This window comes from Montipora foliosa, chromosome 12, assembly GCF_036669935.1.
Source record: "Montipora foliosa isolate CH-2021 chromosome 12, ASM3666993v2, whole genome shotgun sequence".
NCBI classification, from domain to species: Eukaryota; Metazoa; Cnidaria; class Anthozoa; order Scleractinia; family Acroporidae; genus Montipora; species Montipora foliosa.
The window spans coordinates 26,272,775-26,285,274 of NC_090880.1; the positions used below are offsets into that span (position 1 = coordinate 26,272,775).

Sequence of the window (12,500 nt, forward strand, 5' to 3'; positions counted from 1 at the left end):
TTGAGAAGAGAAATGTTTGGTATTGCATCGTTGAAACGAAAACAACAGCGGCGCCGAAAGGTAAGTAACACATGACAATGAGCAATATTATGATGCTCGTCATTTTTACCGCTTTTTTATTTCTTTGAAATTGTTTCCTTGCCTCTTCTGTAACTTGCTGAGCTGCGATTTGATGTCCGAGTCTTCTGGTTTCACGGTATACGGTGATGTGACAGAAAGCAATGCAAGCGCTAGTGATAAACACTAGAGCATTTGCGACATGCACCGTTACTGCTTTGCCAAAAACAAATGGAGTGGCGTGTAGCATCATGCCGAGAATCCGGGCCAAGGCGGACGCAACCAGTAAACGAGTATCAGTGACCAAGGTCGGGTAAGCGAAGGAGTGCTTCATGGCCAAATAGCGTTCACCACTAATCAAAGCGAGGTGGAGAAGGGAGACAAAAGCTGAAATGCCTATTGAAAGTTCAAGAATTGGCACCACACGATATGGACGTGGATGGTCAAGAAGTCCTTTTATCAACACCACGATGTAGGTGGGCTGAACAAAGGCACCAACCATGAAATCAGTTGAGGCCAGTAAAGCGAGAAGTATGTTTGACTTGTGTACTCTCAGTCGGGGTTTGACCTTCACCGCGACCATCACCAGCGCGTTCAGAGCGATCGTGAACGGAAAGGCTATAAGAAGAATGATTGTATTGACGAGTATACCTGCCTTGTATGTAGAAGAACGGTATTGCTGCTTCTCGTGAAGGAACTGAACGAGAAAAGTTGAGGCCTTGACCTGGCTTGCTTGGATCAGATCTGTTGTACTAGAATTCATGGCTCCTCTTCTAAATGACATTCACCAGAGGATTTGTCTTATGACAAAACTCTCTTTTCACCTGGCACCTGTCTCGGGCTAAGCCTTCCTTCCTTTTTTTTGTTTTTTTTTGTTTTTTTCTTTTTATCCAGTAGGGAGTCTAAGCAAGGACAACGCCACGAAGTAAGAATATCATTGGGTAAAAGAGGAAAAATAATGATGCTGCTCGTTTGACATGCATTTCAGTACATTTCTTTGCCGTAATCCCACAAAACGACACATTTTAGGTTTTGACGACAACTTGTGCAGACGACAATAAAACATTCATTTTCTGTCCTTACTTTAAAACCGTTCGTACCCAACCAGTTACAGGATAGTTCTCCTGTACTCCCGTATTCTCAACGTGAAGAAGATGAAACAATCGCTAAATTCTTACGTTAGCGCTAAGTTTATATTTGAGTGACGTTTTTGTTGACGTTGCAGTTGTCTTAACTTAAACTCCCTAATGTATTCCATACCGAGGTGCAATTGCTATAATGCAGTGAATTGTCCAACATATATCAGACGGAACCATGAGATTATCACTATCACACCTGAATTCATGCGTTTTTTAAAGACGAGTTAGTGACATAAACAAAAAGGCTATCAAACAATATCATTTAATAGGAAGTAAAATTGCTTTTTTCAAGAACATCCGGATACACGTGTGTACTGGTCCTTAGTTAATGAAGCCAAATGTGTTTTTTTTTTTCGTGAGAATTCAACCAAATGTCATTGAAAAAAAAAACCGGCAAATTAGGATCAATTTATTCAGGGCAAAATTAAACTTTTTTGGACGTATCCAGATATTTTAGAAAACGAAATTTTTTTCTCCGTATATGAAAAAATGTGCGTCCACATGTAGCCTTTTCGAATTGTATTTACCCGCACGAATACGCGGAAACGAGTTGAAAGCACTAATCTCCACTTAGCCAGCATGCGCGCACATAGGCTCTCTGTGGTATTACGAGCCCCTGAAAGTCTTCTTACTGGAAACTGTCGTTTTCACCGGAACACAGGAATACGGTAAACTTCATTTTTCAAATAAAATCTACTGGAGAGCGTTTTGAAAATCCTTCGTTATTCGGGGACGGGTGGCAAAAACGGAGGAAAAAGTCTCGGTTTTCGAAAGTATCCGGAAACGTATGGAAGGGAACTAAGGTGTATTTATACACTCTGTTTTTGTGATTAAGAACTAGTGACCACATTGTCGCTGTTAAACAAAAGATTGTTAGATTTCAGGCACGGAGGGTTAATTTTGGCTATTTGTTTATTTCTGCCACAGAAAGAAGAAATTAAGATACAAATATGAACAAACAAAAAAAAAAGAAGATAAAGAAGGTTATTGAAATTATATTGGTGGCGAGGTGGCCTAAAAGAAACTACTAAGCTTTTGTAAATTAGGTCTCCTCAAGTAAAACATCTAGCTTTCATTGATTTGCAAGTTGCGGACGGAGAATACAATTACAAACATTTAGTTATTTAACGTGTTGAAGTATAAAGTATTGAAAGATAATTTAGAAGTTGAAAACAATTTGAACTTACAAGTTGGCAATGGAGAATACAGGGAAGTGAACATTTCGCAGGCCAGGACACGTCGCTGGTTAGACTCGCTTTGAAGAGGAGGCAGACATGAACTCGGAATGGCCTACAGCTCACTTCCGGTTGCCATCAGTGGCTCAAAAACGTCACGTGTTTAAGCTCCTATTTAGCATCGCGTTCACTTGAAAACGGCAAACGGCAGATTGATGCTTGTCGCGCAAAATCGTTTATTCCAACTTGTCTCTCTTCTTTGAGAGGTTTTTCGAAACATGTATCTGTTGACAACAGGCAAGTAATGCCTACAATCAAACACGTTTGTTAGAAATTGTTGCAGAAATTTGCATCAAAAGCCTTTTTTATTTTTAATATATTCACTACTTGCACAAATCCAATAATACACCTCTTTTACCCCCCCCCCCCCCCCCCCCCCAAAAAAAAAATATATATATATGTATTTGCATAGGCATTGTTTTCGACTTCTCTCGGGACATTTTCATGTCCCAGGGGAAATTGCAAATACTGATTATGCAAAAGTTGTGGGGGGTAATAGAGATGTATTATGGGATTGTGCAAGTAGTGAATGCTTGACTTTATCCCGACCCACGCACGTGGTTTTTTTTTTTAACTCCGAACCGGCTTATTGAGCAGTAGCAAAAGTTCAGGGCCCGGTTGTTGGAAAGCCGATTAACTTAATCCAGGATTAGCGTAAACTTTTGTTTCATTTTTTCAACTTTTTGGTGAAAGTGTCTTTTGCTTATTTTTGTTTTTCAAGATTAACTTCTTCTAATGTAAAGTTTTGCCGAAAATCAGCGTTAGACAGCATTTGGGAGTAGAGAAATAAACTCCTTGGTTAATTTTTAATCTTGGATTAGCGTTAATCGGCTTTTGAACAACCGTGCCCTGCGGGAATAATTAGCATTTATTTTTTTGTTCAAAAGAAAAGAAAAAGCAAATTATTTCCCTGAAACTCGACTCTTTTGCTGCTCAATTCGATTCGGGGTTGGGAAATTGAATTTGTTGAAGCACAATTCGAAACTAGCCTATTGAGCTCTTGTGTCATGCAAACGTTTTCTTTTGTTTCGGTGGAAAACAAGGTTACTGATCACGTGAGTGAAAACACGTTATAGGGAAATCTTTTTTTATATTTTTCCCTCATTAGCATAAGCCCATCTTTTTCTAATCTATCAGCCAAAAAATCAGTACTTAATTAATATTGAAAGTCCTCTTGCATAATGAGCTATCTCTGAAACTTGGAGCGCAATTTATCAGATAATCTCTGAGTAACGACGCTTTCAAAATTCGAAATTTTACAAAGAATGTATGTGCCACCCAAGAATTTATCAGATTTTGATGACTAATACCTCGCTCGTTATCAAAGCCGAAAGGCTTAAATTGGACATTTCACTAAGCTTAACAAGTTCTTTTACCTTTTGAAGTCAATTTCTGTATAGCATGATGTCTTCTATATCGGCAAAGTCGTATGTTAGTTATACAAAATGTTAACAATGACGTCAGCAAAGATTATCCTTTTTCCCAGCCCCAACCCCCTGTGGTACTTTGATCCAACGGTCAGACTGCTGACCACTGAGGGGTAAAATGAAGACTCCCAAAAAAATCCTAAACCCGGACGGAATGTATTAAAAGTCGATCTTCCTTTTTTTTTTTTTTAATTTTAGTTTGTTGAAGCGTTAGAAGTCTGCGATGCAGCGCTCATGGAATTTCCCGAGGATTTCAGGTTTGACTCTGAATGTCCATATGCATTTTCTGTATCAATGAAAGTTATGTGTATTTCATGAAATTAAAAAAAAAAAATACATTGATTACTTCATGGTTGGTGAGTGCGTACGACTTTTATTCATGAGTTGTGAAGGATCGCTTAAACGAACGAGTGAGCAAAGCGAATGAGTAAGTTTAACGATCCTTCATGACGAGTGAGTGATAAAAATCGTACAAACGAAGTAATTTGTTTATTATATCAATACAGAGATCATAAATTTAAAGAGGTGTTTATTGCCCGAAAAAAATTGCAAAATATTTTTGAAATAGAAGAAATCTTTATCTTCCATACGTCGCTTAAATACTTTCAAAACGTTTTAAAAATTTCTGACGCATTTGTGGAGAAAACTACGCAATAAAAGAACAAAAACATTGAAAACCATACACCTGTCGGCCCCCATCAGGCGCCAGGCATGTTTACAACAAACTAACTACCCAATCAAACCACTAGCCAATCAAAACGCAAGGACGATAATTTTTCGCTAGCGAAAAAGGAATGTGACCAATCAAAAGGCTGATACAACAATTTTCATTACAATGTTCACTACTCACTACTTCACTTAGTTCACGACGGAAATGTACGTAAATCTCCATGTAATAATATGTGTACTCGGACTAAGGCCTCTTTTAAAACGTCGAATTTCACATGGGTTGAATCTCACTTGTATTTGGATCGACCCACATAATTATCTTTGGGGGCGGTCTTACACGTAAAATTTGTCGGAAGTGTTTCTTGCAACATTCTATGTTACCAAGAAGAATTCAAGAGGTAGAGAGAATTTTGACCGGATTCCCTTGCTTCCTCCTTCTGTGGAAACTCCATCAGTCGGTTTAGAAGCTTGCAAGGAATAACTGAATTTTCAGCAACATTCCGACTTTATTCAGTTGTTGTGGTGGGTGTAAATGACTCACGGTACCGATTTCTAGTGGGGTAGGGTCTCTCACCTTCCGTTATGATATGGCCCTCAGTCCAGCCACTGCCTTCCTTGCCATCCGTCCTGGAGTGTCCTTGTCGTTTTAAAATAAAGAAAACACTTCATGCAATAAAGACATCCAGAGTTTTAAACAGGTGTATTTTGTCGGAGAAAAACAAGAACTACACATTTCGGTGTTTCTCCAGGCCGTTTCTCAGCGATTTTCTCATCCGCATGGCATTTGTTTGACAAAAAAAAGCATATTTTCTCATTTTATGCATTTCATTCAACACATATGGTATGCGACGTATGAAACCACTGTCGAACTTCAGTCGAATATTCGATTCATTTAGTCGAGGATGCGGCAGAAGTCGATTTTAATATAAATCTGACAAATTTCATGCTTTCAAACGTCGCACTTCACATGCGTTTAATTCCCGCACAACATTCGGCACAGGTGAAGTCGTGACAGAGAAAATTGAGAAATCATCTAGGTGTTGTCTGTCTTTCAGCTTGCTCGTCACCAAGGTCAAATTGGAACAGACATGTTTAGGCGGAGACCAAGCATTGATCACGTGCAAAAAGCTCTTAGAGACCTGGAAACTAGTGTATGATTCCGATCTGTCGGGGTAAGTTCTTTCAATAAGGCGAGATAATGTTTTTTTTGGTTTACTGTAAAGATTGTGTTTTTTTTCCTGTATGATATTTCCGTTGGGCAAGGGAGAATTTGAGATGTTTCAAGAAATTCTCAAAATGCTTTACAGCCGCGCACTTCTTGGATCACGGACTGCAAAGTTTTGAAAACTTTTTGAGAAGCAGAAAGTGATTTGCAGAATTTTTTTGTCCACACAGATCTGCAGTGGAGCTACACAGAGCAGGATCGGGTTTATTGGACAAAGTTATCACTGATACACGAGGCTTGAAGCAGATTTCTCTCACAGAAATTAGCAGCGACAAAGATTCGAGTAAGTGATTCGGGGGGATATCGTAAGGCTTCGGACGTGCCCGTCATGATTCGGATTTGCTCGATCTGTATATCTTGAGACGATCACGAAGGAACAATCCTTGCCAAGGAAGGGATCAAAATTTGAAAGTCGAACGCAAAAATAGTGCTTATTTTGGTTAAAGAATGGCGTGCTAAACTTTATCCTAACCTTATTGTTAGAAATCGGTAGGAAATGCTTAGACTTAAAGAGACACTTCGTGTTGGATATCAAAATTGGGCTCACCTCTAAATACTTGCTTTTCTGGACATTCTGTTTCTGATTGACTGAGATTACCATTTGCTAGACGAAGTAGCATTGAAGTTTATACGACCAAACGAGATTTCCTATTCTAAGTGTTTCCTGATTATTCCATCTTGTTTGTAATATACAATATGGGCGAAGTATCCTATAACTGGATTGGTACGGACGGGTTTGAAGTAAAGAGTGAGACTGAAAGATTCACTGTAGTTGGTCCACGATGCCGTCAAAACCTTAAATTTGGTCATTTCACGTTAGTAGTCTTGACGAGTACGGGAGAGAATTGTTCAAAAATGCGTGCCGCACGTGCAGCACGATCTTTTTGGTTCTTTTAACCAATAATATCACTGTTTTTTGGCGTTGTCGTTGCCGTAGCCGTCGTCATTTCTTAAACTCCCGTCTTAAACTCCCTAAAACGGAACTTAAGCAACGACAACGGCGACGGCAACGAGAACGCTACAAATTTGCAGATTTAGAAAGCAAAAACAATAGCTTTGAAAGCCCTGCACGATCATGCACGCTTTTCACTTTTAACATTTTTTTGCCGTCTTCTGAGCCACGGACGGAAAGCGGAAATGAACATTTCGCATGCCAGGGGCCGGTTGCTCGAAGCCTGGTTAGTGCTAACCGTTGGTTAAGAGGTATCAAAACCTATAGGTTTCCATGGTATTTAACGCTGGTTAGCACTAACCATGCTTCGAGCAACCCGGGCCAGGAGAGCAGTTTCTCCTTATTTTTTAAACTTGTCGTTTATAAGAGTGAAAAGGTACTTAGCAATATAAATGTGGTAGTGTCAAGACGAGATGACGTCCGTTGCTCAAAAACTTCACGTGCTTAAGCTCCCTACTCAATAGGTGGTTTTCACGTTACGTCATCGCCGCCCTGTCGGTGGACGACAACAAGAGATCTCTTTTCAGCTCCTTTTGTTCGTCCACCAGCAATTGTTTGAAAACCATCTATAAACGTTCCATTGGTTTGTTCATTGCATGCTTTTGTCATTTCCCTTCTTAACCCAGTGGATGGAACTAATTCAATAGCAGCTTCAGTGCGCCTGGAACAGGCTCTGTCAGACGAAGCCGCGTCAGCCTCCGTCAAACTGAGTGTTCCAGCAGTGCTGGCGCTACAAGCCAAGCTCTGGCTCACAATTGGTAAGGACAAGAACTTGTTGCTTCTTTTTCTGCTAATCACGACCCATGCCTTTCTAAGGGCACAAAGGCTAGCGCTGTGTTAATGGTTGTATTGACCTAGCATGTGTTCCGTTCGCTCTCCCTCCCCTACTTCCTCCAACGCTTTCTCCCATCCCCCCCCCCCCCCCCCAACCTTCTTTTGCTTTTTGCTCACGTTCCAGAGTTAGTGCTGTTGTCAAAAGACATGTCAATGAGTTTACCAAGAGTTCTCATAAGGCCAAGGGAATTTTAAAAGCCAAATCATTGGCTAACTTAAGGCCTCTCTGCCGACATTCTTTCAAGAATTTTTCTTTTAAAAAATTGTTCGAGTCCTTTCTTTTGTTTAAAGTGCGCTTTATCTTTTTGTTACAGCTGACGTCTTTATCGCCATGGAGAAAGACGCTGAGGCTAACGCATGCGTACAGGAGGCGCACCTGATATTTCCGCTGTCCCCGGATGTTTTTTTCCAGGTCTGCGTGACTTGGCTTATGAATATTTACGTCCATTCAAAAACCGTCTCCCTGATCCTGTTCCTTCGTAGAGCGAGACCTAAAGTATAATTTTTTACTCTAACTCCAGTTTACTGTTCAAATGGGTCGGTTCAGAGATGAGAGGGTTATCAATTTGTACGTCCACTAAAAAACTATGTCCGCTCACAAGTTTCCTCCTTGAGTGAGATTTTTAAAAAAAATTTCTTGGTAAGGTAAAGCGGTAAAACTTTATTTAAAACAAGGAACATAATCAGTTAAGCTAAAGAAAGTAAAAACGCTTTACAGCTGCTTTACTTGGTTGCCGTGTGGGAATGCTATAGGACAGATACCTGCTTGATAGTACATTTGAACTGCCCAATAGAGCCAGCCTTTCTTAACTATAGGGGCAAATTGTTTCACAGACAGGCGGCGCTCTGACAGAAACTTCGTTTCAGACAATTAGTTTCTCAAGTTCTACTGTTCAGCGACGCGTTGAGTGAAAAGGCGTCGAAGATATTCCGGGGCGAGATCAAATAGATCGCACTAACGTATGATTCAGAGTCTAGCCAAGGGCAAAGTATTTCAATCCTCTGACATGAGTCATAGTACTCGGCGCTTATTGAAACCATGTCGAGAAGTACATGCTCGTATCCTCAAACGTCGGTCCTATGAGATTGTCTCTTTCCCTACCCTTCTCCTTCGGTTCCAAAGCGACTGTCCAACGCACTTCAATAATCCCAGATTACTACTAGTTGTGTGCATAATTAGGGCTCTCTGCGTTTGACGTCGAAGAGACACCTTCTCCCATTTACAGTGGCGGATCCAGAGGAGGGGCCCGGGGGCCCACCCCCATATTTTTGGACCAAAACCACCAAAACACCATAAAACACCAAAACTGTGAAAGGGCAAAAACAAAATGTTTGAGAGTGGGCCCCCACCTTACCTCCAGGTCTGGATCCGCCACTGATTGATACTTGTCAATAGGGGCCGGCTAAAGGTGAAATGGTTGAAAAACATTTACGTCCACCTAATGTCACCTTTGAACTGAATGAGCTGGCCATGAATACGCGAAAAAACGATTCCCTCTCGGTGTGCGGTTGGCTTAAAGGGAACCTCTACTCCAACGAGTTAATAACTAAAGACAACAGGAAGTAATGTTTACAATCAAATTTGTAGGAACACTTTTCAAATAAAGCGTTGGTTTCCGAAACAAGTGAATTTCAGAATCGCTTATTTTTGTTTCCAAATTTCCTGGGCGCCATCTTCCTGAATAATTTTCACTTTTGACCGGAGATTGATCTCTTGTTTATTTTGAATTTGATGTTATAGTTTCCTTAACGAAGTCCTAAGAGGAGCAAGGGTTGCACAGTCGGTTAGTGCGCGGCCTTGGTGCAAAGGTCCCGAGTTCGATCCCCGGATCTCACATCCTTGTTTCGACTTCTTTCCTTTCAGTGTAGCCTAAGTAGCTTTAAATACCCTTAAAACGGAGCACTGATGGAAAGAGGGGGGTAAAATGAGCGCACCGTCGGCTTCCTGGGAGAGTACTCTCTAGAGAGTAAAGGAACTTTCGACGTTAAATAACGTGTACCTTTACCCATTACCTATGGACGCTTGAGACGCGCACGGCAACCTGAGAGCTGTTTTCCCCTCAGTCATATATATTGCTAAATATCTTTGCTCCCTTGGAGATGATTAGTTTAAAGGTCTGGGAGACACCACTGTCCTGTTAAGCAAAATGTTCACTTCCGGCTGCCGTCCGCGTCTCAAGAATGTCGCGCCCTAGTTATCCCATTTTCTTACCTGAATGATCTACATCCACAGTGAAGTACATTAAAGGGGCATGTGAAATAACTGTACTTTTTCCTTGTAGCGTGGCCGTATTTTTGAAATGAAAGGAAGTTTCACGGACGCCAAGAATTGTTTCGAAAATGCAATTGCTATTAACCCTAATCACGTCCCAAGCATCCAGCACTTGGTAAGTACGCTTTCACCTTCGATCCGGGATAGGGTAACTGTTGTCGAGGGACCTACTTCTTTTACTCAAAACGAGTCCAAAAAACATTCATTTTGATTGCAGTTGAACTCACTTTGAAAGCGAGGCCAATTGAAAACGGAAGTAGTCGAAGTGTCTTGACAGTGGGATGTAGTAGGATGTTTGGACAACTTACGGGCTGTTTTGAGTTTGTCAGTTCGGGTGGATGTCGGATTGAGAATGAGATTATCAACTTAGTTAATGTGGCACTGTGGCGTTGGTATTATGGTTGAAAACGGGATAAAAATGAAATTTCTATTTTAGCTGAGACGTTTTGAGGTGGTAACGTGACCGAGTGATTGGGGCGTTTGCCTTGAGATCGGGAAGTGCCGGGTTCAGTCAAGAACCGTTCTGAACGCTAGTTCTTAGTAGTCCCTACTGAGCTTAACTTCAACAAAAGAACAAAAGAAGCTAAAGAGAGATCTTTTGTTTTCGTCCACCAACAGGAAGACCTAAGACAGCAATGACCAGAACCAGGTTGCTGACCAGCGGTTTTCGTTAAAACAATGGTTTGCTGGGGGTGCTCAGTCTCGCGGGCTCAGAAAACCTGGTTGTGGTCATTGTTCTTTAATGTTTTTCCACCCCAACATGGCTGCGATGACGTCACGTGAAAACCACCCATGGGCGTTTTATTTCCTTGTGTTGTTTTCAGGGTTCTTTGTATCATAAAACTGGAAATCTTGTTATGGCCGAGAAAGTCCTCCGTGAGGCCATTAACATTGATCCAACAGCTTTTGAAGCTTGGTGAGTTCTTGTTTGTCTGTCTGTTTACAACAACAACATTAACAACTGTTGTTTCCAATCATTTATTTGTGTCTCTGAAGAAACAATAACAAAGTTATATTTTGCTACAATTGCTTGTAATCTCGCAATCCGATTGGCTAATTTGCCGCTGTCGATAAGAGCCTAGACAACGCTGCTCGCGTCATGCTCGCGTCAATGTGTCACACAATGTAATAGTAAATCAGAAACGCTCATTTTGGGAAATAAAGCAGTCATATTGCGAGAAAGTTATAGTTTAAGCTTGCTCTTTTTTGTGCCATGAATATAGTTTTAAAAAACAAATCGAATGTGGTTCAGCGTTGTCTGAACTCTTATCGACAACAATATTCGATATCACAGATAAATAACCGAGCTTGAAAGATTTGAGGGGGTTATCATTGATGACAAATTAAATTTTGACGATCACATTGAGGAACTTTGCAAAAAGAGATCCCAACGTATAGCAGTATTAAAGAAAATAAGATGTTTCATGCCACTCGAACAAAGAATGCTGTACTATAACTCAATGATCAAACAAGTAATGCTCTATGGTTCAAGCATATGGACCTCTTGCACTATTGATAGCCTAACTAAAGTGTTAAAGTTACAAAAACGTGCAGCCCGTGTAATACTAAATGCAGACACTAGAGACAATAGTGTTGAGCTATTCACTAAGTTAGGATGGCTTCCCTTTTATGATGAGGCGAAGATCATAAAATGTTTGCATGTTTTTAGACGACTGGTTGGGGATAGCCCGTCTTATATGAATAGTTTATTAACAAGAAATGCCGATGTACATAGTAGGGAAAGCAGACATAAGGATTTTAATTTAGTTTGTCCACGTTTTAAGAGGGAAACAGAGGGAGGGCGTTCTTTTTCAGTATCAACCACGAGATTTTGGAATTCCCTTCCAAGAGATATTAAGTAGAGATCATCACTTTTAAGTTTAAGTAAAGTCTTAACTGGCTTTTTTACTGATAGGTACCAGAACACTGAACATTTTAAGATAAACTAATTTTTCTATACTGATTTGTATATTATTATATTATACCTTTTTAGGCTGTTTTAGATATATTTAAATTTAATTGTGGGAGGGCCACAAGTTTTTCAGCCTTAGCTGTTACGTGATCACCCGCGTAAAATAAAGTTGGTTGTTGTTGTTGTTGTTGTTGAGAAAATTGTTATGAAATGATGTAAGTTGGTACGCACAGACAAACGTGTTGCGTTTTTGTTTGTTACGTGTGTTTTCGTTTTTATATACTGCCTTGTATAACAAACACGCTAGCTCGTTTCTTTTTCTTAAATCTCGTCGGTAAAATCGACATGCGGTAAATTCCCTAATGAACGCTCCCCTCGGAACAAACGCCCTACCCTCTGGGTCAAAAGCTACATAAGCTTGCCCCTTCCCCCTCCTCGGTTGTTGAAAAGTCACTGACTACCTCAAAAATGAAATAGGCCATGATGCCAAGGGCGTTTATTCGAGCATTTATAGTGTCTGTAGCAGTTACAGTTTCCGAGATACCAGTTTTCATAGCGACATTATATAGTAAGTGAGCGCCCCACCTTTTTAAAATTTAATTCATTCGCCAAGGTCAGCGAAGTGTGGTTAACTTTCTGCTGTGCGATTTTTCAATATTCAGGCATTTACTAGGCGTGGTGTTAGAAGCGCAGAACGAACACGAGGCTGCCAGTGAATGTCTGATGACAGCTATTGATCTGGAGGCTACTCATCCGATAATACCATTTACAGCTATAC

At 40.5% G+C, this 12,500-nt stretch overlaps 1 protein-coding gene across 1 annotated transcript in view; it reads left to right on the forward strand.

The window, feature by feature from the left end:
• Positions 1-12,500, forward strand: part of LOC137978622 (tetratricopeptide repeat protein 7B-like) — a 147,155-nt gene that overhangs the window by 133,504 nt on the left and 1,151 nt on the right. Inside the window, exons 15-22 of the mRNA XM_068825627.1 lie at positions 4,057-4,115; positions 5,583-5,699; positions 5,923-6,035; positions 7,331-7,462; positions 7,853-7,950; positions 9,821-9,925; positions 10,635-10,726; positions 12,385-12,500. The exon at positions 12,385-12,500 is cut by the window's right edge and continues 1,151 nt beyond it. Of these exons, the coding sequence (XP_068681728.1) occupies positions 4,057-4,115; positions 5,583-5,699; positions 5,923-6,035; positions 7,331-7,462; positions 7,853-7,950; positions 9,821-9,925; positions 10,635-10,726; positions 12,385-12,500 (832 nt within the window). The remainder of the gene's footprint in view (positions 1-4,056; positions 4,116-5,582; positions 5,700-5,922; positions 6,036-7,330; positions 7,463-7,852; positions 7,951-9,820; positions 9,926-10,634; positions 10,727-12,384) is intronic.